The following is a 22,699-nucleotide window of genomic DNA, read 5'->3' as shown; positions in this document are numbered from 1 at the left end:
TAGTGGTCCCTATTTTTCTACTTGCATTTTTACGTGCTTTTGAACTGCTAGGTTGGCAGAAGCTGGGACGAGTAACAGGCGCTCACTTTGGGATTCGACCCGCCAAACTGCCGATCTTCTGATCGACAAGCTCAGCGTCCTAGCCCACTGAGCCACTGCGTCCCTTCAGATAACACAGACATGTATTATTTCCACCCGTCCATCTCCAAAATGTCAACAAAAATGCCCTTTTCTAGGCCTGCATTTTCCGCCGTCTACTTTGGTGGGAAAATGCCAATTCAAAGTAAATATTTTCATGGGACTTCGGGAATAATGTCCGATGGAAAGCTATCTCCTCCGATAATGTCCAATGGCCAACATTTTTAAATCCTCTCTCTTACCTCTCTAAGGGTTGGTTTGCAGTTTCTACCGAGGCTTCCCTCTTGGCAGAGAAGGGAAACCAAGCGTTAGGTTTGGTGTTTTTTGTGTGTGTGTTTTTGTTTTCCCTTTAAAAGGGTTGTCTGAAATGGCAGGGATACAGTCATGCCCTCTTTCTCCCTCCCTTCCAGTTAAAATAAACTGTGAAGCAGAAACAGGCACACTTGCAAAGCTGTCATCATTTATGAAAGGGTGTGAAAGCCGAGATAATAATTGCCTATTTAGCTTTAGCAATATTGCAGAGTTTAATGTAGTTTATACTGTGTAGTATAAGAAGCTGAGATCAACTAGACTCGAAAGCATAAGGTTGAGTTTCCCTGCAACCCCCCCGAATAAACACCGCGCTGTCTAAAGTGGATTTCAGAGCTGTCTGCTCTATTAGGAATACGTACATCAAGCTTTTCAAAGTGTGTGTGTTGTCACTGGGCAAGCATCTAACTTTTAAAGGAAGAAATTCTAGGTCATGAAAAGCAGCGGCTCATTTCATACTAAAGTTGTGCTAAAGGTAAAGATTTATTTCCCTGTCTAGTCTTAGACATAACTCTGGGGACGATGCTCATCCCAGTTTCCTAGCTGAGGGATCCAGCATTGTCCGAAGATGCTGTTGTGTTCATGTGGTCAGCATGCCTGGCACATGGAACTATGTTACCTTCCCAGTGAATTCCTCTCTGTCTGTCTGTCTGTCTGTCTGTCTGTCTGTCTGTCTGTCTGTCTGTCTATCTATCTATCTATCTATCTATCTATCTATCTATCTATCTATCTATCTATCTATCTATCTATCACCAAGGACCAGTTCCATGGAGAGTGGGTTTTTCCATGGACCGAAGGGGTGTGTGGTTTTGTGAGCTGCCTGCAACCCACAGATAAGGCTTTGCTTGTTTGTGCGGACCGGTTGTTGGCATGCCACGGCCTTGTAGTGGTCCACAGACCAGGGGTTGGGGACCCCTGGATTATAGTATGAGCTCAAAAGCTTGGAAGAATAAACCTTTGGCCCCGACGATTGATCCGGATTGGATCCTGCAGTATGTTTTTACTGCTGGCATACCATTCCTAGAATTGTCTGTGATCTTTCTTGCATCAGTAAGATTTTGGAAAATTGAATTTCTGGTGGAGTCTTGTCCCCTTAAGATGGCAACATTTCTCAACCTTGACAACTTTGAGATGGGTGGAAATCAACTCTCCAGATTCCAATGACTGGGGAGGGTTAAGAAGCACTGATCTGAGGACATGGGACTTGACTCTTGACCAGGGGTAGGCAACCTCGGCTCTTTTATGACTCATGGACTTCTGACTCAGGAATTCTGGGAGTTGAAGTCCATGAGTCATAAAAGAGCCGAGGTTGCCTACCCCTGCTCTTGACCCTTGAAAAGCTAAGAATTTGAGGTCTCACTCACATTTGGATTGAAAACCATTACAAAAATACTCGAGAAGATGTTGGGGAAGGAAGGAAGGAAGGAAGGGAGAGAGAGAGAGAGAGAGAGAGAGAGAGAGAAAGAAAGAAAGAAAGAAAGAAAGAAAGAAAGAATCTTACAAGGTAACAGCAAGAAATGTTGCTAAGATCACTGCATGGGTCCAGGTAATCATCAGGAATCAAGTTTGACTCAAAGGAGATATGGGGTCTTATTCTCAACACCTCAAAGTGGGGGTAGGTTTGGGGAAGTTGGTACTATTGTATGCACAAATCCAAGCATTAAACTTCTTTTCCCTTTTTGTCATGTTATTTGGCAGCTTTAGTTCGAAGTTGCCAAGGCAGATGTTAAAATGGAAAGTCGCTGCTGCTGCTGCTGCCTTGGGATCTGCTAAAAAGATGTTCCAAGGTGGTAGATCTAATGCAACCATGAGCTGGTTGGAATAAAGCTTCATATTGATCTGAGAGTCACATATTCTTCAGAACTCCACTTCATTTCAGAGATGTTCTCGCCGATAGCGATAGCTGGTTCCAATTTATCCACTTCTTGGAGGAGACAATAATCGGGGAAGGAGATAAATAATGTTCAGATGGAACAATTAAATGTAATTATCTAAAGACGATTTGTCTCCTTCCCTGACTATTGTCTCTGCTGCATTGCCTATAAATTGGATCCAGCTATCAGGAATCTGAAGTCTTTCTCTTTGAGGTTTGCAACAGCTACCCAGATCAAAATCTCAACATGCAGATCACGGTTGATCTTGAAGTCCCTTTTCAATCTCCCTTCTTTGTGGATTTGACACTGCAGAATCCTCCCTGCTCAAATGTGACTACTTAGTTCGGGCTTCCCCAACCTGGGCAACGTGAAGACGTGTGGACTTCCACTCTCAGAATTCCCCAGCTAGCCATATCTTCAAGTTGCCAAGATTGGGAATCCCTATGGCTGTGAAAGTTGGACCATAAGAAAGGCTGAGCGCCAAAGAATTGAGGTCTTTGAACTATGGTGCTGGAGGAGACTGCTGCGAGTCCCTTGGACTGCAAGGCGATCAAACCGGTCAGTCCTAGAGGAGATCAACCCTGACTGCTCTTTAGAAGGCCAGATCCTGAAGCTAAAACTCAAATACCTTGGCCACCTAATGAGAAGGAGGGACTCACTGGAGAAGAGCCTAATGCTGGGAAAGGTTGAGGGCAAGAGAAGAAGGGGACGACAGAGAATGAGGTGGCTGGACGGAGTCACTGAAGCAGTAGGCGTGAGCTTAAACGGACTCCAGACGATGGTAGAGGACAGGAAGGCCTGGAGGAACGTTGTCCATAGGGTCACGATGGGTCGGACATGACTTTGCAGCTAACAACAACAATTTAGTTGAAGCTGTGGACTATGTTCTCCACGGGAGCCAATGAAGAACTCAATGGAAGGTTCATGAGAACAACCAAGAAAAATGAAGGAAGGTGTTCCAAGTTCAAAGAAAGAAAAATTACATGCTCATCCCTTCTATAATCTAGAAACTCTCCCCAATATTCAACCAGGTTACCACCTTCCATTCGGGACTAGATTAAATTCTCAATTAAGAGTAATTGACGTATCGATCCATTTACGATGCATGACAGCTCTGAGAGGTATTTCTTGTAGACATCAAAGATCCTGTGAAGGAATTCTTTCCAAAGAACTAACAAGAGGCGACAGGCTGTCCAGCTTGTTGTCCATGACTTTGCTGCTTCTAAATCTATGAAGGAAGTCTAGACTTTCAACAAAAATAATCTTAATATTCAAATAGGAGCCCCCCGAAGTCAAAGAAGGGCTTGTTTCAGAGAAGAACAGACAAATCCACTCCACACCATCATTTTGTCTATGAAAGAGAAGGATCCAGGAAGGGAGGCATGACGAACACACGTACAACCAGCGCATCTACTTTGGATTTTTGTTTTCGTAATTTTTTTAAGGGTGACTTAGAACTGCCACCGCACCCCCACCAGAAAAAAGAAATAAATTGCTATCATACTTTCTGCCCGTTCCATAAAACCTTCTAAAATTCCTGCTTATGATAGGGTAACCTGGCATAGTTCATAGTATACGTTTTCAAGGGAGGAGGGAGAAATGCATTACGGCAGACCTGAGGAGTAGTTTAGTGGCCACGTTCTGTTCTTAATAAAGGGGTTGGGAACCTCGGGGAAGGTCTGAGATAATTCTTTTTAAAATGCTTTGATCTTTCTCTCCTATTTTCTTTGTGTAATCTCACCCCGGATCTGTACAAGACAGCGTTGTAGCCTTAAGATTAGCTAGACATCTACGAAGGCTAGAAAGCCCATAATGCCTTCTTGCAACTTGGATGTAGTTTGCGTTGATTCTTTGGTTTTAATTAATGCTCGGCGCCAGCGGAGCACCAAGGATATATAAGATTTCAAGACATTTTTAAAAGATTGGCAAGGCTGCACAAATTAAGCCACGGCTCGTTTTCGCACTATGGGTAATCCTCGTTTCGTGAGCACGGATCGGGATTGGCAACTTGGGTCGTCAAGTGAAAGAGCTGTTAATGAAACCCCCAGTGTTTTTATTGTCTGACTTCAGCTTTCCTTTCTATCAGGATGTAAATGTGAGGACTGGCTGTAAAGTCTTTTTGTTGCCACTGTTGTAACTGCCGATGGTTGCTAAACAAGACAGTTGCTAAAAGAGGACTATCTCTGTTTGGTTAAAGAAGCATGGTGCTTGATTCCCAAACAGCACTAAGCCGGAAAGATTACTAACTCCTTAAAAAACCAGATATCTTGTTAGAATCAGCTCATACCAGTTCTAACCGAATTAATCGGGTGAATCATCTGCCTTTTTGGTCTTAATTTTCCCAATTCTCTAATTTCACATCATCAAGCTGAGCGACGCCCCCTTACCTTTCTTCTCCCAACAGGCTTCTGATATTCATGTGAATCTGACCCAGATATTTTTTCTCTGTCAGCATTTCAATCCGGGAAGGACAATTAACCAGTGAAAGAGCTTGCCTTCAGGCGCTGTGGGTGCTTCATCACTGGAGGTTTTTAAGAAGAGATTAGACTGAAAATGGTATAGGATCTCCTGCTGGAGCAGGGGGCTGGACTAGAAGACCTCCAAGGTCCCTCCCAGCTCTATTCTGATTGTGATTCTGATTCCATCTTTGGGAGCCCGGATGGACTCCGGGCATCTTAGCTGCATAAACCCTCAAACGTTATGGGTCAAACATCAAATGCTGGTCCAAGAGCTTCATTGACCTTCCATGTTCTCAAGGAGGCCACCGTGTCATCTCCAAGTGATTAGCTGAGTGGGCTTTGGTTGCAGTGTCACCTCCAATGTCAACTGGAGCCATCTCTTCCACTGATGGCAACTAAAGGAGCGTTACTACCCAATCTACAGAGACCCGTTGAGGAGTCAGCAAAGGACACACGCTGGTTTCCCCCCCCCCCTTGAAAGTTCGGACTGTTCTACAGAATATCTCCCCTTCACGTGAACTTTCAAATCTTCCCAGAATCGTCTTTTTGCCTCTGGGTGCGAACCCTTCAAGATAATTATTAAGAGCCTTGGTGGAGCAGTGGGCTAATGCCTCCTTAAGTAACACCAGCTGCCTGCCATTAGTGCAGGTTCCAGTCCCACCAGGCTCAAGGTTGACTCAGCCTTCCATCCTTCCCAGGTAGGTAAAATGAGGACCCAGATTGTTGGGGGCAATTAAGCTGACTTTGTAATAATGCCGCTTGGGGGTGTGTGTGAAAGCCCTAACAAGCAGGCATATACATAGAATGAAGGCTACTGCTAAGCTTGTAAGCCGCCCTGAGTCTTCGGAGAAGGGCGGGATATAAATGGAATTAAAATAAAAATAAATAAAATAATGGCGCAAGGAAAGCAACTTACCTGTAACTCACTCCTCTGGATTCTCTTAAGCTTGCCAGTTGTCTTTCTTCGCCGCAGCTGCTTTTGTTTCTTTTTTTAAAAAAAGGTGCTGCTACATAAATTTCTGACGTTCTCAAAGGAAAGGAAAAGGGGAAGAAAAAAAAAAGAGAGGCTTCTTCTACTATCAACTCAGGGACTTGAGATTCTGTTTAATCTTCCTTAATCTCCCCTTTCTTCCATTATCTTTTCCCTTGTTAACACTAGGCTGGGACGATACCGTATTGTTCCCAACGGTGGTGGTGGTGGTGGGGGAAGAACAGGGACTCCCAGCCAGCAGGAGCAGCACAGCTACAGAGAGAAACAGTTCCCTAACAAAGCAGTGCAAATTTACACGTACCTGTAAGATACCTGTCTGAAGGTTGTGGTGGCTGCACCAGGTTGACCCATAAATTTAGTAACAACTTCTAAAAGGGCCACACGGTATCTCAAGGCACTGGAATTTCTCTGTGCCAAGCAAAGCATGCAACTCCGTATCGCATCCAGGAGCGAAAGCTTGAATTATATATTAAACCATTAAATATCGGGGCGGGTGGGGGCAGCATCAAGGACTGTCTTTTACCCTTTGCATAGCTCTGTATAAAGACAATGCCTCCGAAAGCGCTCGCACGCAACACTTAAATCTACTCTGCAAACAGCTGATTGTGTGCGTTATGGGAAAGAAAGCAATTCATGGATCAGCCTTCTCTCTCCCTTAGGCAGCTTGCCTTGCAAAGCCTTGCAAATTTCTTTCATTCTCTCAGCAATCTAGTGTGGCTTTTGATTGACAGCAACTCGGAAGTCTGGAAATCCTCTTTCAGTCCCTGATTTGCTTTGCTGTCTTATGGGGCTTGTGGTTTAAGCCAGGGATCCCCAACCACCGGTCCGTGAACCGGCACCGGGCTGCAGCATGCCAGCAACCGGTCTGCACAAACAAGCAAAGCCCCATCCATGGGATGCAGGCAGCACACGAAACCACGCACTCTCCAGTCCATGGAAAAACCTCTCTCCACGGAACCGGTCCCCGGTGCCCAAAAGGTTGGGGACCTCTGGTTTAACCTATGTTGCAAGATTTGGTCCGCAATATCTTGGGTGATCACTAGATGGCAAGAAAGGAATACAGAATACACTTTGATGCCACCTAGTGGACACCTGAACATTTTCAGCCAGGACCTGGTAGCTATTTTTGCTGCAGCAACTAAACCACGGTACATCTTTGTAGGACATTTTGATTCAAAGCAGCCCCCTCCCCCCCTCCCGATCCGTAGGTTTACACATCAGCACCATCCACTTCACAAGGGCACCACAAAGTACGCTTCGAGCTGCGTGGAAGAAAAGCAGGATGCCAGCGTAATATATAAACACTCTTTGATATGGCAAGAGCTATGCCTGGATCGGTTCTACAAACTTTAAATCACTTTCTTAATTGCATTTCCCATAAGGTTTGTTCCAAGGAAATTTTTGCCCTCTTTTTTTTAGTACAGTGGGGGGGAAAAAAAGTTTCCAGTCGAAAAAAATGCCCACCGTGATGCAAGGAAATAAAACACTCCTCTGTCGTTTTTAATAATTTACCTCTAGCCGATTATCTGACTAGTGTTTTCTGTCTGGATGCAGCGATGAATTCTATGGCTGTGTTCTGCTCCTGGGTGCATTTAAAGCCTGACTGTCTTGACTCAGCAGCGCTGTTGAAAAGAACATTTAAATGCGGATGGCTTTGGGCACTTTTCAATGGCATCATGTGCAGACACCATGACTCCAATCCTGCAGGGAATTGCAGAAAGACAACTTCCTGCAAAGCGTTTTTTGGGATTGGAGCCTTAAATGACAAATTGAAGAGAGCTCGAAGAATTAAAGGGAAATGTGATTGATGTTATTTACATTTACACACACACAGTTGCAGGGCTGAGTTCATTTTTTATATAAACGTTTATCCTGCTTGGGGAAAAGATCAGCCTGTATGCTTACACTTGGCTTAATTTTCTGGTCCTTCTCCCAGGATTCCCCCCCCCTCCCCTCTCATTTTGAATTGCAATCCTTCAAAAGATAATCCAACTCATAAGCCTTGATCTGGTTCCTACACTGTTGAATTAGACATGGATTATCCTCTATTATGTGTAATTCATGGACGGGAATGAGACAACTTGCCCCAGCCAACTCGCCACGGCCAACTCACCATGGACAACTTGCCACGGGAACAACTCGCTGTGGAACCATTGAACAGTTCTGCTGAACTATTTCAAATGAATAAAAAGATTTTTTTTTGCCACTCACATTCCATTCTGCCCTTCTTTTTGCATCCTTTCTTCAATGATTCTGTTCCACCATTTCTTTGATATTAGTGTAACTCTTGTCCTGCAACAAGTTGGCCGTGGTGAGTTGGCCGCAGCGAATTTTCATACATAGACCCATCATGGGCACGTCTCTCCTCCTGCCCCAAGACCACGTTTCCCAGAACTCAGATTCAAAAATACGACCTCCAGATGAAAAAGTCTGGAGACGTTCCCCCAAAGGGCATCAGTGAAGAAAGATGGGAACATACTCAGCAGAATAGCTGTGTTTACTATGGACCAGAGTTCAGTTAATAGTAGCAGCTAACAAAGGGACCTCGCGGCGAACGAAACATGCTATTGGATGTACAAGAGTAATTCTTCACAACCACGGAAACAAAACAGCAACTGGGAAGGGAAGGAAGGAGAAAGTTAAACAACTCAAGGGTCACAACGGATGTTCTCTTCGCACACCTTTGATAGCAAAAACTGCCTTCGGCACATCTCTCCATGTCTTTGCAGCCGTGGAAACAGAACTAAAGGGTTACCACCGAGTTTAATTCTTTGTGCATCTAGACCAGGGGTAGGCAACCTCGGCTCTTTTATGACTCATGGACTTCAACTCCCAGAATTCTTGAGTCAGCATAGCTGACTCAGGAATTCTGGGAGTTGAAGTCCATGAGTCATAAAAGAGCCGAGGTTGCCTACCCCTGGTCTAGATGTTATAAATGGGATATAACCACCTCCTGATAGGAAGATGTTTTCAACTTTCAACCGTACTTGAGTGAGGAGCGTTTTCGAAGGAGACAGGGCAGAAGATAGAACCATGTCCTCGTCCCCACCACCACATTCAGGAGCACAAATGGTAAGTACTGTAGAAAGGGAGATCGGCCACAAGCACGGACCTCATCTTAGGAGTTGAAAAGTGGCATGTGAGACACTAATGCGCAGTAGAGGTTCATAGTGTTTTTAAAACAGCCTGGAAGGGAAAACGCAATTTCTCTGACCATTTATGGTGAATACATTTTTTTCCCCCTTTCTCTTTCCCAGGGACAAAGAATCCAATTTAGAGACCTGGATCTCTGTAAAAGGTGCACCAATTCTTAGACAAAGAACCTGGCGCAGACCATGTGTCGGTGATGGCCACTGAGAAAGCTTCTGAAGAAGAAGTAGGTTGAGAAGAATCCTAGCTAAGAGGGCCTATCAAGAGCGACCCTTTTTAGAAAGAGATGCTGGGAGGCTGGGATACCTGGATTCAGATAAAAATGTCACTCTCTTAAAATAGGGCATCATGTCTTTGCTGTAGTCAATCCTGCAGCCACCAGAAACCATCCTTGCTTGTGGTTTTCATGGGGAAGCTCTTCTGGAGTCAGCAGTTGAGGAAGTCTTCCCAAAATAATATAGTCTGATAGATAACTACAATTGATCTTGGTCAACAGGCTGAAATAGTATTGCTGTTAATGAAATTGCTCATCAAAGAGAGGAAGATGGAGAACTCAACGGCTCTTATACGTTCTGCCTCTACGTCTAAGCTGCTGTCTGAAACCAGCTGGCCTGAAGATAAAAAGTCTCAACCCCAGCCATGGAAGATGTCCTACTTGGCAACCTCAAGATCCTGGTTCTTGCTGCCAATCCCAGTTCTGTAAACTAACACCTTGCACGTTGGAAAAGGCACTAAGTATTGGTCTTACATGACCAAGACAAATCGGCTACAGAATCCGAGACAGAAAAGATACAGGAGAAAATTTGTGGAGGAAGTTTGTGGACCAAATGAAACAAGACCATGTCATGGTGAAGGGATGATGAAGACCAACCGCAAGCCTGCATAGATGGTTCTCGAATTCAGGAAGAGTTGCTTCACAGTTCCTCAAGTTTGCTTATCTGCTGAAATACTCCAGCAATATGTCTGTTCAATATGTCTGCCTGCTGATCCAAGTCTGGCTTCTCAATCAATTCCGATCACTTAGTATACTTTGGGCGAGAGGAGTCCATTCCCTGCAATATTCTTTATTTAAAACATTTATGTACCGGTAGCCCTCCACTTCCAACAGTTCATTAAGTGACCATTTGAAGTCACGACGGCACTGGAAAAAGTGACTGATGACCATTTTTCAGACTTATGACCATTGTAGCATTCCCCACAGTTACAGATTTACATTTGGATGCTTGGCGACTGCTTCACATTTATGACGGTTGCCGTGTCCTGGAGTCATGTGATCCCGCTTTACGACCGCCCGGCAAGCAAAGTCGACAGGGGAAGCCAGGTCCCTTCAACAACCATGTTACTAACTTCACAACTGCAGTGATTCACTTAACAACTGTGGCAAGAAAGGTCATGAAAGGGGGCAAATTTCACTTAAGATATGTCTTGCTTAGCCACCGAAAGTTTGGGCTCATTTGTGGCCTTAAGCCGAGGACTGCCTGTATCTGCTTATCTTATCCTGAACCCAATCCGCAATTAAAATAACTTCAGTATGAAATTGGAGGGATGCTAGCAGCAGTCTGAATGTTCTTAATGCCAGCCTCTCGCTGTTTACGTGATCAGATTTTCTGGGCCATCTCCCTTGAAAAATTAACTCTGTTGCTAAAGGGGACGACTCCTATAAGGATAAGAATGGGGTGTGGATCCCCAAGTAGTAATTAAGATATTGCCACGTCTTCTCCTTAACATATAATCTGAAACGGAACAATGCAGTCTGGATTATAATATGTAGATGAAAGCTGCAATGTGGGCAGTATCTTCTACAGCAGGGGTCCCCAACCCACGGTTTGTGGACCGGTACCGGGCTGCGGCATACCAGCAACCGGTCCACACAAACAAGCGAAGCCCCATCCATGGGATGAAGGCAGCACACAAAAAAACCACACACCCTCCAGTCCGTGGAAAAACCTCTCTCCACGGAACCAGTCCCTGTTCTACAGGACTCAGATTTCTGTTTTGTTCTAATGAAGAACTTTCTTCCTATTTTTTTCCCCAAGAGAAACAATAGGGCAGGGTTGAAAGTAGGTGTTTACGCTCCAGATTACAGGACCGTTCTAGAAAGAAAGAACTCACAGAATATCCCAAAAGTGCTTTTTCAAAAGACAACCGGACTTCATTTTTGGTTTCACTTCTCATCCAAGAAGCTTCTTCAGTTCTGACTGAATCCATCCCAGCATTTCTTAGCACCATCCTTTGGTGATCTTGAATGACTCTGAATCTGCTGCCAGGAGAAGACCTAATTCGTGGCAAACTGCTAATAGCAAACATGGCAGAGATGAAAAGTAGAGGATGAAACTGTTTGGCTAAATATATTCAGATTGGATCTCTCCAGTGCTCGGACTGAACGACGTTTTCCGATTGTTCATATGATGTCTTTTACTTCACTGAGATGGGATATAATTGAAAGAAATATTAGATAATTTTACTTCCACGGTTAAAGCCCTATAATTTCACAGTTGGATCTGGGCACCGGTCACTGAAGTCTTTGAGGGCTACTTCAGCATCCTAATCTAAACAATGAACTCGGAACAGAGAAGAGGTAGATTTTAATATGCTGGGCATAACTGCAATTTGTTATTTCATTTCTCTCTCTCTCTGATGTGAATTTTAAGATCTCTCAGCCTACACAACCGATTTAAGTCTTTAGGGGCTTTGAGATACCAACCTCCTAGAACAGATGATTCTTTCAAAGGTCTTCAAGATGTTCTGGAGTCTCTTATAGCAAGCAACAACCCCTACAGAGATCTTTTTGAGTGAGTGCGGTGATTGTTTCTACTTTTGGAACAAGTAAAAAAAAAGTAGTAATTTGGGGACCTAGAATCTGTGCTTCTAAAACATTAATGTCCAGCTGATGTGAAATTTTATACAAGAACTTAAGACTTGGGCATGGTCCAAGAGATTAGGAACGGTCTTCCAGAAGGGTCTTACACAATTCTGTGAACAATTTCAGATGCGGTCCCCTCTTCTCTAGAGATTCTGTGCTATTTATCACGGGAATGGACAAGAGGTACCAAATCAAAAGTCATTGTAGATGATTGTAGGCCTCCAAAGAAATCTTCTTCTTAGCTTTGGTATCTTTGCGCCTTTTTTCAGGCAGAAGGTGGGGATTGAATGTCATTAGCTTGTGCTTTGTTCTGGGTCTTTGCTAAGTTCCTCTCTGCTCCCACTAGAATGTCTAAATGAGTTTCTGTAAAGTCCCCCTTTACAGAAGGGGGACTATAGTCAAGGCTATGGTCTTCCCAGTTGCAATGTATGGCAGTGAGCGTTGGACTATAAAAAAGGCTGAGCGCCAAAGAATTGAGGCCTTTGAACTCTGGTGCTGGAAAAGACTCCTGCGAGTCCCTTGGACTGCAAGGCGATCAAACCAGTCAGTCCTAGAGGAGATCAACCCTGACTACTCTTTAGAAGGCCAGATCCTGAAGTGGAAACTCAGATACTTTGGCCACCTAATGAGAAGGAAGGACTCACTGGAGAAGAGCCTAACGCTGGGAAAGATTGAGGGCAATAGAAGAAGGGGACGACAGAGAAGGAGGTGGCTGGATGGAGTCACTGAAGCAGGAGGCGTGAACTTAAATGGACTCCAGAAGATGGTAGAGGACAGGAAGGCCTGGAGGAACGTTGTCCATAGGGTCGCGATGGGTCGGACATGACTTCGCAGCTAACAACAACAAAGTCCCCCTGTTCTGTAGGAGAAGGAGCTGAGCTAGAAGGTGGGGTTAAAAGTGCCATCAGCGTAGCCACAAGAGGCATATGAGGATTCTCCCTTGAATTCCGTTGACGCTTATCTAGCACCAATTTAGCTTTGACCATTACAGGTGCAATAACAAACTCTTCTGGGATTCAAACTCAACAAATGCTCCTGGTTATTAGCACTTGATATGTTCAATGCTGCTCTTGTTTTATAGGAAAAATGAAAACCTGGTTGGTCTGGCAGATGTTTCCATTTTCCTCTTGGAGGTGGAAAAGCATGGCCGTTGCTTCCCAACACAGAACCAAGTCTGTAACAGAAGGCAGAATGAAGTCATCCCTAATCCAAGCAACCTTACAGCTGACTCCCAATAACTGCTTATCTGTGTACCTTCCAAAATCCTCCGTGGAGAAGTAGAAGGAAGAAGTAGATAGATCTGGGAAAGGAATCACAAGGCCTTATAGTAAGGCACAGCTCTTAAAAAACATCAGGAAACCAACCAATCCAGCCACTTGCCCAAGTTGGATCATTCTAAGACCGAAATGCTAAGGAAAGGAAAGGTTGATTCAGTCTTCCTACCAAGAAGAGGTTTTTATCCCAAAGATAAAGTCTGACCTCCTAAACTTTGGAGAGAGAAAGGATTTGAGCTTCCTACAGATTTTGAACATCCACAATATTCTGGGTAACAAAATAGCCAGGATGGAATTAAGACAAGGAGGAGAGTTCGTTCAAAGAATGAAGGGCAATTTCCTACTTCTCCAGGTACAATGAAACAGAAACAGATTAACAGAACGTAAATTTGTGAGATTGCCATGTGGGCCTTTCCCTCTCCAGGAAGAACCTCTGATGTATTCCCCGCATTTTTTTCCCCAAGAACGTACCACCCCACCACTCCGTTCTCTCTCTTTTACGCTGTTCCGACTGAAAAAAAAAATTATTACATATTGCTTCTTTTATCCCTAATCAGCTTTTTTCTCGGCTGACCAAAAATTGAATTTCACCACCCCCAAGGGCTCCTGGGTTTCACCCTCACTTCTTGAGGTCATAACAACCAGGTCTTGTTGTCTCTTTGGTAAAATAAAACACACACACGCACACACACGCACGCACGCACGCACATACAGGCACGCACACACAAACGTACAAAAGCAACACACTGCCCAATACGCTTCTGGCCCACAACGTCTGGCGTGAAAAGTGTCTGTTCAGAAGGAAGCATTGGTGGTGAGCTTTCTGCTCATTGGAAGTTGGGTAGTCCCTTGTTTTTTTTTGTTCTCCTTCTGGTGCCCCCCCCTTCTCATACTGTTGTTGCTGGGCCGTACCGAAACAAGAGAGGGGACGTGTCTTTGATTCGGACACAGAATCTCCCATTGGGCCAGGTCTTTTGAAGCGAGAGGGGGAGGAAATTGTTGGGGAGCCACTGTTCCACGTCATCCGATACGAACAGTAATGCAAAGTGGCTCAACTGCTCTTCGCTGTAGCAGACGGAGTTGGCGTTTCCCAGGACTTTGCGCGAGACCTCGTTCGTCTCCTGGACCACCAGCTTCACCACGTCTTCTGCCGACATCTTGTTAGTGAGGGGCAGCTGTGAAAAAAAAGAGAGAGAGGGAGGTGAGACAGAGAGGAAGGGGTGAGAGAATGAGGGTATTTTCCAAGAAGTTGCTTAACAGCGCACAGAAGAGCGACAAAAATGTTGAGGGGACTGGAGGCTAAAACATATGAAGGAATTGGGTAGGCCTAGTCTGAGTCACTGAAGCAGTAGGCGTGAGCTTAGATGGACTCCAGACGATGGTAGAGGACAGGAAGGCCTGGAGGAACATTGTCCATAGGGTCGCGATGGGTCGGACACGACTTCGCAACTAACTAACAACAACAACAACAACAAGTCTGATGAAAACAAGGACCAGGAGAGATATGATAGCGGTGTTCCAATATTTGAGGGGCTGCCACAAGGAAGAGGAGGTCAATCTATTCTACAAAGCACTTGAAGGCAGGACAAAGAAGCAATGGATGGAAATTGATCAAGGAGAGAAGCAACCTAGAACTTAAGAAGAAATTTCCTGACAGCGAGAACCATTAGTCAGTGGAACACCTTCCTTCCAGAAGTTATGGGTGCTCCAACACTGAAGCTTTCTAAGAAGAGATAGGACAACCATTTGTCCTATCTAGAAGATAGATAGAAGACCTCCAAGGTCCCTTCCAACTCTATTACTCTGTTATTACCTAGATAGTACATTTATCAAATTAGAACCTCATTTTTTTTTGTTTTGTACTTTCTTACAATGTGTATTCTTGGTTTTTCTCTCTCCCAAGACATTTTGCAAAGCGGAAACTCCAGCACATAGAACCACGTCTAGATGCAATCTCAGACTTTGTCACGAAACTAAGAGACTTCTGCTCCTTCTGGCTTACTGACGCCGAGGAGAAGACCCAAAACTAAAAGAGGGACAGGGCTGCCTCAGTCTTGGGAAAAGCCGTGATTTCCCCGCAAGCATTCCTTCATTCTCAACATTGCACCACGACGCTGATCAAGGGGAACCAGGAATTGAAGGATACCTTGACGCTGCTTTCTTTGGAGAGCCCCGTTTCGTATTGAGCGCACACGCGTACGATGAAAGAACCTGGCAACCTGGCTCGGTTTGCTACGTGTTCCGGCTCAGAGTCCTCCCGGAAGGTCTGAGTCCACTCTACTGAACGTGTCCGAAACATAGCCCCCGAGCTCTCGCCGTGCCAATCGTGGCTGGAGCTGAAAGCCGACTTCGCTACAGTTGGCACAGGGCTGGAGTGGGCAGCAGTCCTACTCTCTGTCGGGGAGCTGTCCACCGAGCCAGGGCAAGACTTCCTGGTCCCGTGGCAAAAGGGCTTGGGGAAATCCAGACTGCTGGTCCGGACGCAGTAGGCCTGCCTTTTCTCCGTGATGCGCAGCAGTTCGATTTGCCGGCTGGGAAGCACGAAATCGCTGTCGTATTGCTCGGAGAGGGACTGAGGCACCTTAGGAGGCAAGGCGGGCATCTTGAGCTCATGGCTCTGGAGGACATCCGGGGCGCTGTCCCGCAAAGGGCGGGGAGTTCTCCTCCTGTAGCATTCAAGTCCCGAAGACGAGTAGACCAGGTCCAGTTCTCGAGGGCTCTGGGCGCTGCTGGAGTCATAATCGCTGTCGGTAGCTAAGAACACTTCCGAGGAGCCCTCCTCATCCGAGACCCCGTGCGAGTCTGCAAGGAGAAGGTACAAAGGTCACTGCAGCCTCTCTCTCTCTCAAACCCCCCCCCCCAGTTTTCAGGTATCTGCCAAGGACAGGCAGTACTCGACTGACGGCCTTTCGTTTAGTGGCTGCTTGAAGTTACAACGGCAATGGAAAAAGCGAGCTACGACCGTTTTCCGGACTTACGACCTTTGCAGCAACCCCCAAGGTCATGCGCTTGGCAGCTGACTCATATTTATGACGGTTGCAGTTACATGGGGTCACGGGACCCCTCTCTGCGACCTTCTGACAAGCAAAGCCCACGGGGAAGCCAGATTCACTTAATGACTTTGTTACTAATTTAATAGCTGCAGCATTTCACTTAACAACTATGGCAAGGGAGGTCATCAATTGGGGCAAAACTCACCTAACAACTGCCTTGCTCAGCAACAGTAAATCTTGGGCTCAATGGCTTTTTGATTTGGTTCGTTCAAATTTGTAAATTTTGTTTGACAGATAGAGAGACAGATAGAGAGATAGAATATATATAGACTGACTTGAGATAGATAGTGATAGATAGATATAGAGAGATAGACAAACAGATGAAGATAGATAGATAGATAGAGATAGATACATAGATATATAGATGGATAGAGACATAGAGATAGATAGATAGATAGATAGATAGATAGATAGAGAGAGAGATAGAATATATAGAGATAGATAGATAGATAGATAGATAGATAGATAGATAGATAGATAGATATAGATACATAGATATATAGATGGATAGAGACATAGAGATAGATAGATAGATAGAGAGAGAGAGAGAGAGAGATAGAATATATAGAGACTGAGTTGAGAGAGAGAGAGAAAGAATATATAGAGATAGATAGATAGATAGATAGATAGATAGATAGATAGATAGATAGATAGATAGATATGGTAGAGTAAATCCATAGGTAGGTAGGTAGGTAGGTAGGTAGGTAGACAGATAGATAAATAGATAGATAGAATATATAGAGATTGAGTTGAGATAGAAAGAAAGAAAGAAAGAATATATAGAGATTGAGTTGAGAGATAAATATATAGATAGAAAGAAAGTAGGTAGACACTGAGGAGAGATAGATAGATGATAGATAGATAGATAAATAGATAGAAAGAAAGAATATATATTGAGGTGAGAGAGAAAGAAAGAAGGTATATAGAGACTGAGTTGATAGATAGATAGATAGATAGATAGATAGATAGATAGATAGATAGATAGATAGATAGATGGATAGAGAGATAGAGACATATAGAGATAGATAATAGATAGATAGATAGAGAGAATATATAGAGACTGAGTTGAGATAGATAGAGAGAGAGAGAGAGAGAGATAGAGAGATAGAGAGATAGATAATAGAGATAGAGAGATAGAATATATAGAGACAAAGTTGAGAGATAGATAGAGACAGAGTTGAGAGATAGATAGAAACAAACAGATGTAGATAGATAGATAGATAGATAGATAGATAGATAGATAGATAGATAGATAGACATAGACATAGACGTAGACAGATATAGAGAGAGATGGAGAGAGAGAGGGAGGGAGGGAGGATAGAGATTATTCCTACTTTTTCTGGAGAGTTTCAATAGCCAATTTTAAGGCAGAAGTCCACCTTAAAAAGAAGAGGGATCCAACTGGTAGCCTACGAGGTCCCCTGTGAAATCGCCACACACACTCACCAGAGTTGAGCTTACGGCTCATTTCAGGAGACGGGGTTGGTGAGGGAAGGAAGTCCAAGTGAGAAGAGGTCGACTGAGTTGTCTCGTTTTGTGCTGTGCTCGATTCTTTGATGAACCACACAAGTGGGAGGCCACAAGATGGTTGTTTGTACCGGGCATGTTGCAAGGCATCCATCATCCAACGCATTTCTCGCCAAATCTCTTCCATTTGCTGCCCAAGAAACGGGAGCCCAAAGAATCAGACATGAATTTCAGAGAGCTGCGAGACCACACATTTGCCACACTTTGCCTCTCGTGGGTTTCTGGTAGAAACCCCCATGGTGTTCAAAAGCACCATCATCCAAAGCCCAAAGTGGAAGTTACAATGTGTTAAGACGCTCCATTAAAAAGAGGAATGGGTGGTACACGGCAAAGCCAAGCCATTATGTTGGAACGCCGACTGTTAACAGGAACAAAATTACGTCAGTGCTTCCTGATGACCTCGATCTCAAACCAGCCTTGATCAATACTTAACTTGGCTAGGAGTTGTTTTGTACAGATATGCCTCAACTTATGAGAGTTCGCTTAGTGACTGTTCTGAGTTACAACGGCACTGAAAAAAGTGACTTATGACGGTTTTTCACTCTTTACTACCATGGCAACCTCCCCACGGTCACGTGATCAAAATTCAGACAGTTGCAGTGTCCTGGGGTCATGTGATCCCCTTTTGCGACCTCCCGACAAACAGTGACAATGGGGAAGCCAGAGTCACTTAAACAACCACGTTACTAACATAACAACCACTGTGATTTGTTTAACAACAGTGGCAAGAAAGGTTGGAACCGGAGGTAAAACTCACTTAGCAACTGCCTCACTTAACAATAGAAACGTTGTGGTCAGTTGTGATCGTACCGTACTGCGATAGATTGAGTTGGTGGCATGCTAACTTTTATGTTTTCCTGCATTTAATTAATGTTTTTTTTATTTCCTTTATATATTTTTGCTTTTTTAAATACACATTTTAGCTTTTAAAAAAAGTTTTTAACCTCATGTGTTTTATATTTTTTGGCTTTTTTAAAATGTTTTTTAACCTGGTGTATTTTAGACCTTTAGCCTTTAAAGTTACTAACTCTTTATATATTCCACCCGTCTTAGGCTGAACCTATGACCGTAAGGTAGATTTCATTTGATTAGTGCGGCCTAGATTCTATCGACACAACTAGGACTTGCAGCTTGGGCAAGCGGTGAAGTATGTATCGATCCCACATTTTCTGCCTCATATTTTCTGCTTCGTATTGTTGATTGGGATTCGGATCATTCCGATAAGTGGACTAAATATTGTTATGTTGAAACGACAGAAATAAAATTCAGGCCTTAGCGGGCTTTTGGAGTTGTGGAACCTTTGATAAAAGAAACTGCAAGCTCACAGTTGAGCATCTGATCGTAGCCACGCAAGTATTTTTGTAACATCTGCACCTTATCTACCATAAGCCAGGTTCCTGTTACGCAACTAAGTGGAACTAAGAAACCTATGTATCCTTGCTTCAAAATGCATTTGGGGGTTCTTCCATCTTTCTGGCAGGACTCACCTTTGTCCGGTGCTAAATAAACGTGTTACCTAGAGAGAGAACTTGGCACTCTGCCTGTTTGTTCATGCCGAGCCACACCTGGTTCCTTGCTTCACAATACCTGTATATAATCCTGAACTTGTTGGTGCCGCTGCTTGGCAGTAGTTAGTTCGGAGTCCGAAAAGGCCTCCCTGAGGCTCTGTTGAGATAGGAGCGATTCCAGTTCTAGAAATGCAGATACTTGGCAATACTGGCTAATGAACTCGTGGTCATAAATGAAGAAGTGAACTAGAAAAGAAAGAGAAGGAAGGATGTGGCATGTCACGGAAAAAAAAGAAAAGCATCAAAGAAGCTGATTCTTGCATTGGTTCCATTGAAAAGAGCCCTCTTATGATTTTGGATCTCTAGTTTAAGTGGCATTTGATGATGGGAGACCGATTTATTGGTAGCTTCAAAACCTCAGCATCGACAGCTTTGTCTGTTAGTCCCCAGGTGCCTTTTTCAAGGGGCAACTGGACATCCTCATTTTTCTTTCAAGGCGTTTCGCTTCTCATCCATGAAGCTTCTTCAGCTCTGACTGGATCGTGGGGCTGAAGAGGCTTCTTGGATGAGGAGCGAAACGTCTTCAAAGAGAAACGAAGTAAGTCCAGTTGTCTCTTGAAAAAGCACCTCGGGACAACCACGATCAGGAGGACTGAAAAATCTCCATGGACCTTTGCACATTAGTTATTCGTTCTTTCCAGATCGTTTTTCTTGGTTCAAAAAAAAAAACTACATCTTTGTTGTGATTCAGGGTCAGCCTGTGGGTTCGGCAGTTGGGTTCGGACGACTCAGAGGAGGAGGGGGGTGTTGAAGACCTTGCTGAGGGGGTTGAAGATCTTGCTAATGATAGCCCTCAGGCAGGCCCCTCCCACTTGGTCACCATGGAGACCCAGCTGTGTGAGCCTGACAGTGTGGATGAAGATGACCCACATCTGGCCCTGTTCAAGGACACCCGACGCAGGAGGCAGTAAAGTAGGAGTAAACAGAGGAAGGCAATGGGGCTTCTCAGAAGGAGGCAGAGAGAAGCCACGCCCTGAACTCTTTATAAGGGGAATGTGTGGGGAGGGCTGGTTTGCTGAAAGCAACCGCTCGGATAGTGTTTCAAAGCTCCTGTATCTTGGTTCGTGTCTTGTTTGTTTTTGTAGTAATAAATTTGGCAGACGTAATTCCAGCCTCTTGCCGTTTGTAAAGGGGTTGCCTTTTCTGCAGGGCCGGTAGCAGGCTGGTACAGAACAATCTTTCCGTACGAAGTAGGGAGGGCATGCTTCAAAGAGGCAAAAAAAATAAACTAAAAATCAATTTGAGTCAATTGTAAAAAAAAAATTGACCGCAGTGTACTAGTCTGAGGTTGGTGTGGGAAAATGCTTCCTTTTCTGGAGAAGAGAGAAAGCACAGTGATTTCATACAGGGAAAGAAAAAACACAGCAAAGTATAGCATGATGGAATCTTGCCTTCAAGGAGGAAGACAACGGGGTCTTAGGACAACTCGCTGTGGCCACCTCGCCATGGCTGAATCCAGCTTGCTGGGGGACAACCGGCCGCATACAATTCCACACGGGATAACTCGACGCAATCAATGTCATCCGCCATTGGTCCTTCGACCCATTATTTCCATTTTTGTCAGTGGAAGCAATGTTGAAGAAACAGGGCGGGTAACATTTATCACATTGAGTTATCCTGCATGGAATTGGCCACGGGGAGACGGCCGCTGTGAGACGGCCGCGGAGAGATGCCACGGGGAGTTGCCCACCGTGAGTTGTTCCATTCCGGAGAGAAGGAATGAAGTCCTCCGTGCAGTTGCTCACCTATCTCGAAGATCTGAAGAGGAAGGGTGAGGAAGCCAGACCGAGGTGTATAAGGGTTCTGGCCTGGAGCAGTGCACACATCATCTGAAGGAGGGAGTAGTAGAAGAAAGGAAACCTGCCGTCCAAAGTCCAGAACTTCCTGACTGTACAGCCGGAAATCCTTGGCCTGAAAAAAAATTCAACCGTGGAAAATAGTTTTATTGGTGTGAAGTCTTACTTTGTAATTGACTTTCTCCAAGCTCCCAGTTGAAGAGGTATGAAACAGAGAGGGGCGGGGATTCTCATTGCACCACCATATTTATTTTTTATTGCACTCATATTCTCCCTCTTTCTTTGCTGCTAAAATATTGGCCCAAAGTTACTCCAAGGTTACTCCATAACTATATGGTCAAGTGAGGGCCTGAATATAGATAGATAGATAGATAGATAGATAGATAGATAGATAGATAGATAGATAGATAGATAGATAGATAGAGATAGAGATATATAGATATAGATAGATATATAGATATAGATCTATCTATCTATGTATCTATCTATCTATCTATGTATCTATCTATCTATCTATCTATCTATCTATCTATCTATCTATCTATCTATCTATCTATCTATCTATCTATCTATATTCAGGCCCTCACTTGACCATATACTTATATATATATATATATGATGTAGAATACAAATGCATTTTACTCAAGGTAGGAAGCAAAGGAATTTGAACCTACCAGCAGAAGCTAATGTTTTAGTGGCCATTTCCAGGGCTTATTCAATTTCCCCCTGAATTAGTTGGATTGAAGAATGCCAAAATATTATGACAATTTAGGGCTGGTTAATGTTTTTTAAAAAATAAAATCAAATCCCTCCAACAAGAAGTTTTGTGGATTTTGAGCCTGACAAATAGACAAAGGATGTAGATCTGGATTAGTTAATATTTGTAAAGCTGATTTGCTTTAGAAGTGGGGCTTTATCACAGTTCAGGCTACAGATATGAGTCTCAGAAGAAGCTGTTCAATGCCTCACCCCCCGCCCAATGTAATATTTCTGGTCACATAAGTGGTTCTAAAGTTTTATTGTGAATTGAACATTAAAATCTGGAGAGACACTGAGAGCAGATTTGGCTGAATTAATAATTTAATTCCCCACAACTGAGGACATGCCTTACTGGCATTGCCAATCATTACAAATGCATACTTATTTATTTGATTCATGTCCCTCGTGTGAAGCTCTCAAGGAGAAGGTTACAAGTGGGTTGTTGTTCCCATGACAATAATTTACACCCTTTTACACGTGCGTTAATTGGATTATTGTTAAATGCACTCGTATCAGGTCATCAAATATCAACAAGGCATCAACAAGATTGACTTGCCCAAGATCGGGGCCACTGCGGCCTTGAAAAGAATCTCCATCAAAGCTGCAAAGATGTCAATTTGGGTTCAGCCTTGGTTTTCATAGCTGCAAATTCAGAAGACCTTTGCCTAAACTTCATTGTTGTGGATTGTAAGAATAAGATGGGACCAGTTCAGACATGCTATAAAATCCACAATATTTCTTTCTGGTTACCCCCATAACGTGGTTCCCACCTAGGATCTACCTCGTGAAGTGGGATGTTGACCAGTTGCATCAACTCTCTGATGGCCCGTTGAAGCTCCTGGAGAAAAAGCTGCTGAGAAGTTTCCAGTTCTTGCTCCAAGGGAACGGGGTCTTCCATGCCAGCCAGGGTCTGCAGCCATTCCCATTCCTCTCTTGAA

The 22,699-nt window shown here is 44.1% G+C and overlaps 1 protein-coding gene across 1 annotated transcript in view; it reads right to left on the bottom strand.

Moving 5' to 3' along the window:
* Window positions 1-13,790: 13,790 nt before the first annotated feature.
* Window positions 13,791-22,699, bottom strand: part of LOC310646177 (ankyrin repeat and fibronectin type-III domain-containing protein 1-like) — a gene marked incomplete at its 5' end in the record, with an annotated part of 598,148 nt that continues 589,239 nt past the window's right edge. Inside the window, 6 exon segments of the mRNA XM_083372437.1 lie at window positions 13,791-14,233; window positions 15,205-15,860; window positions 17,558-17,768; window positions 19,226-19,392; window positions 20,952-21,117; window positions 22,543-22,693. Coding sequence (XP_083228563.1) covers window positions 13,946-14,233; window positions 15,205-15,860; window positions 17,558-17,768; window positions 19,226-19,392; window positions 20,952-21,117; window positions 22,543-22,693 — 1,639 coding nt within the window. The 3' untranslated portion in view covers window positions 13,791-13,945.

Source organism: Vipera ursinii (genome assembly GCF_947247035.1).
Source record: "Vipera ursinii genome assembly, chromosome: 13".
In the NCBI taxonomy this organism is placed as follows: Eukaryota; Metazoa; Chordata; class Lepidosauria; order Squamata; family Viperidae; genus Vipera; species Vipera ursinii.
The sequence above is the reverse complement of the archived record's forward strand: the minus strand, read 5'-3'. Positions and strand labels throughout refer to the sequence as shown.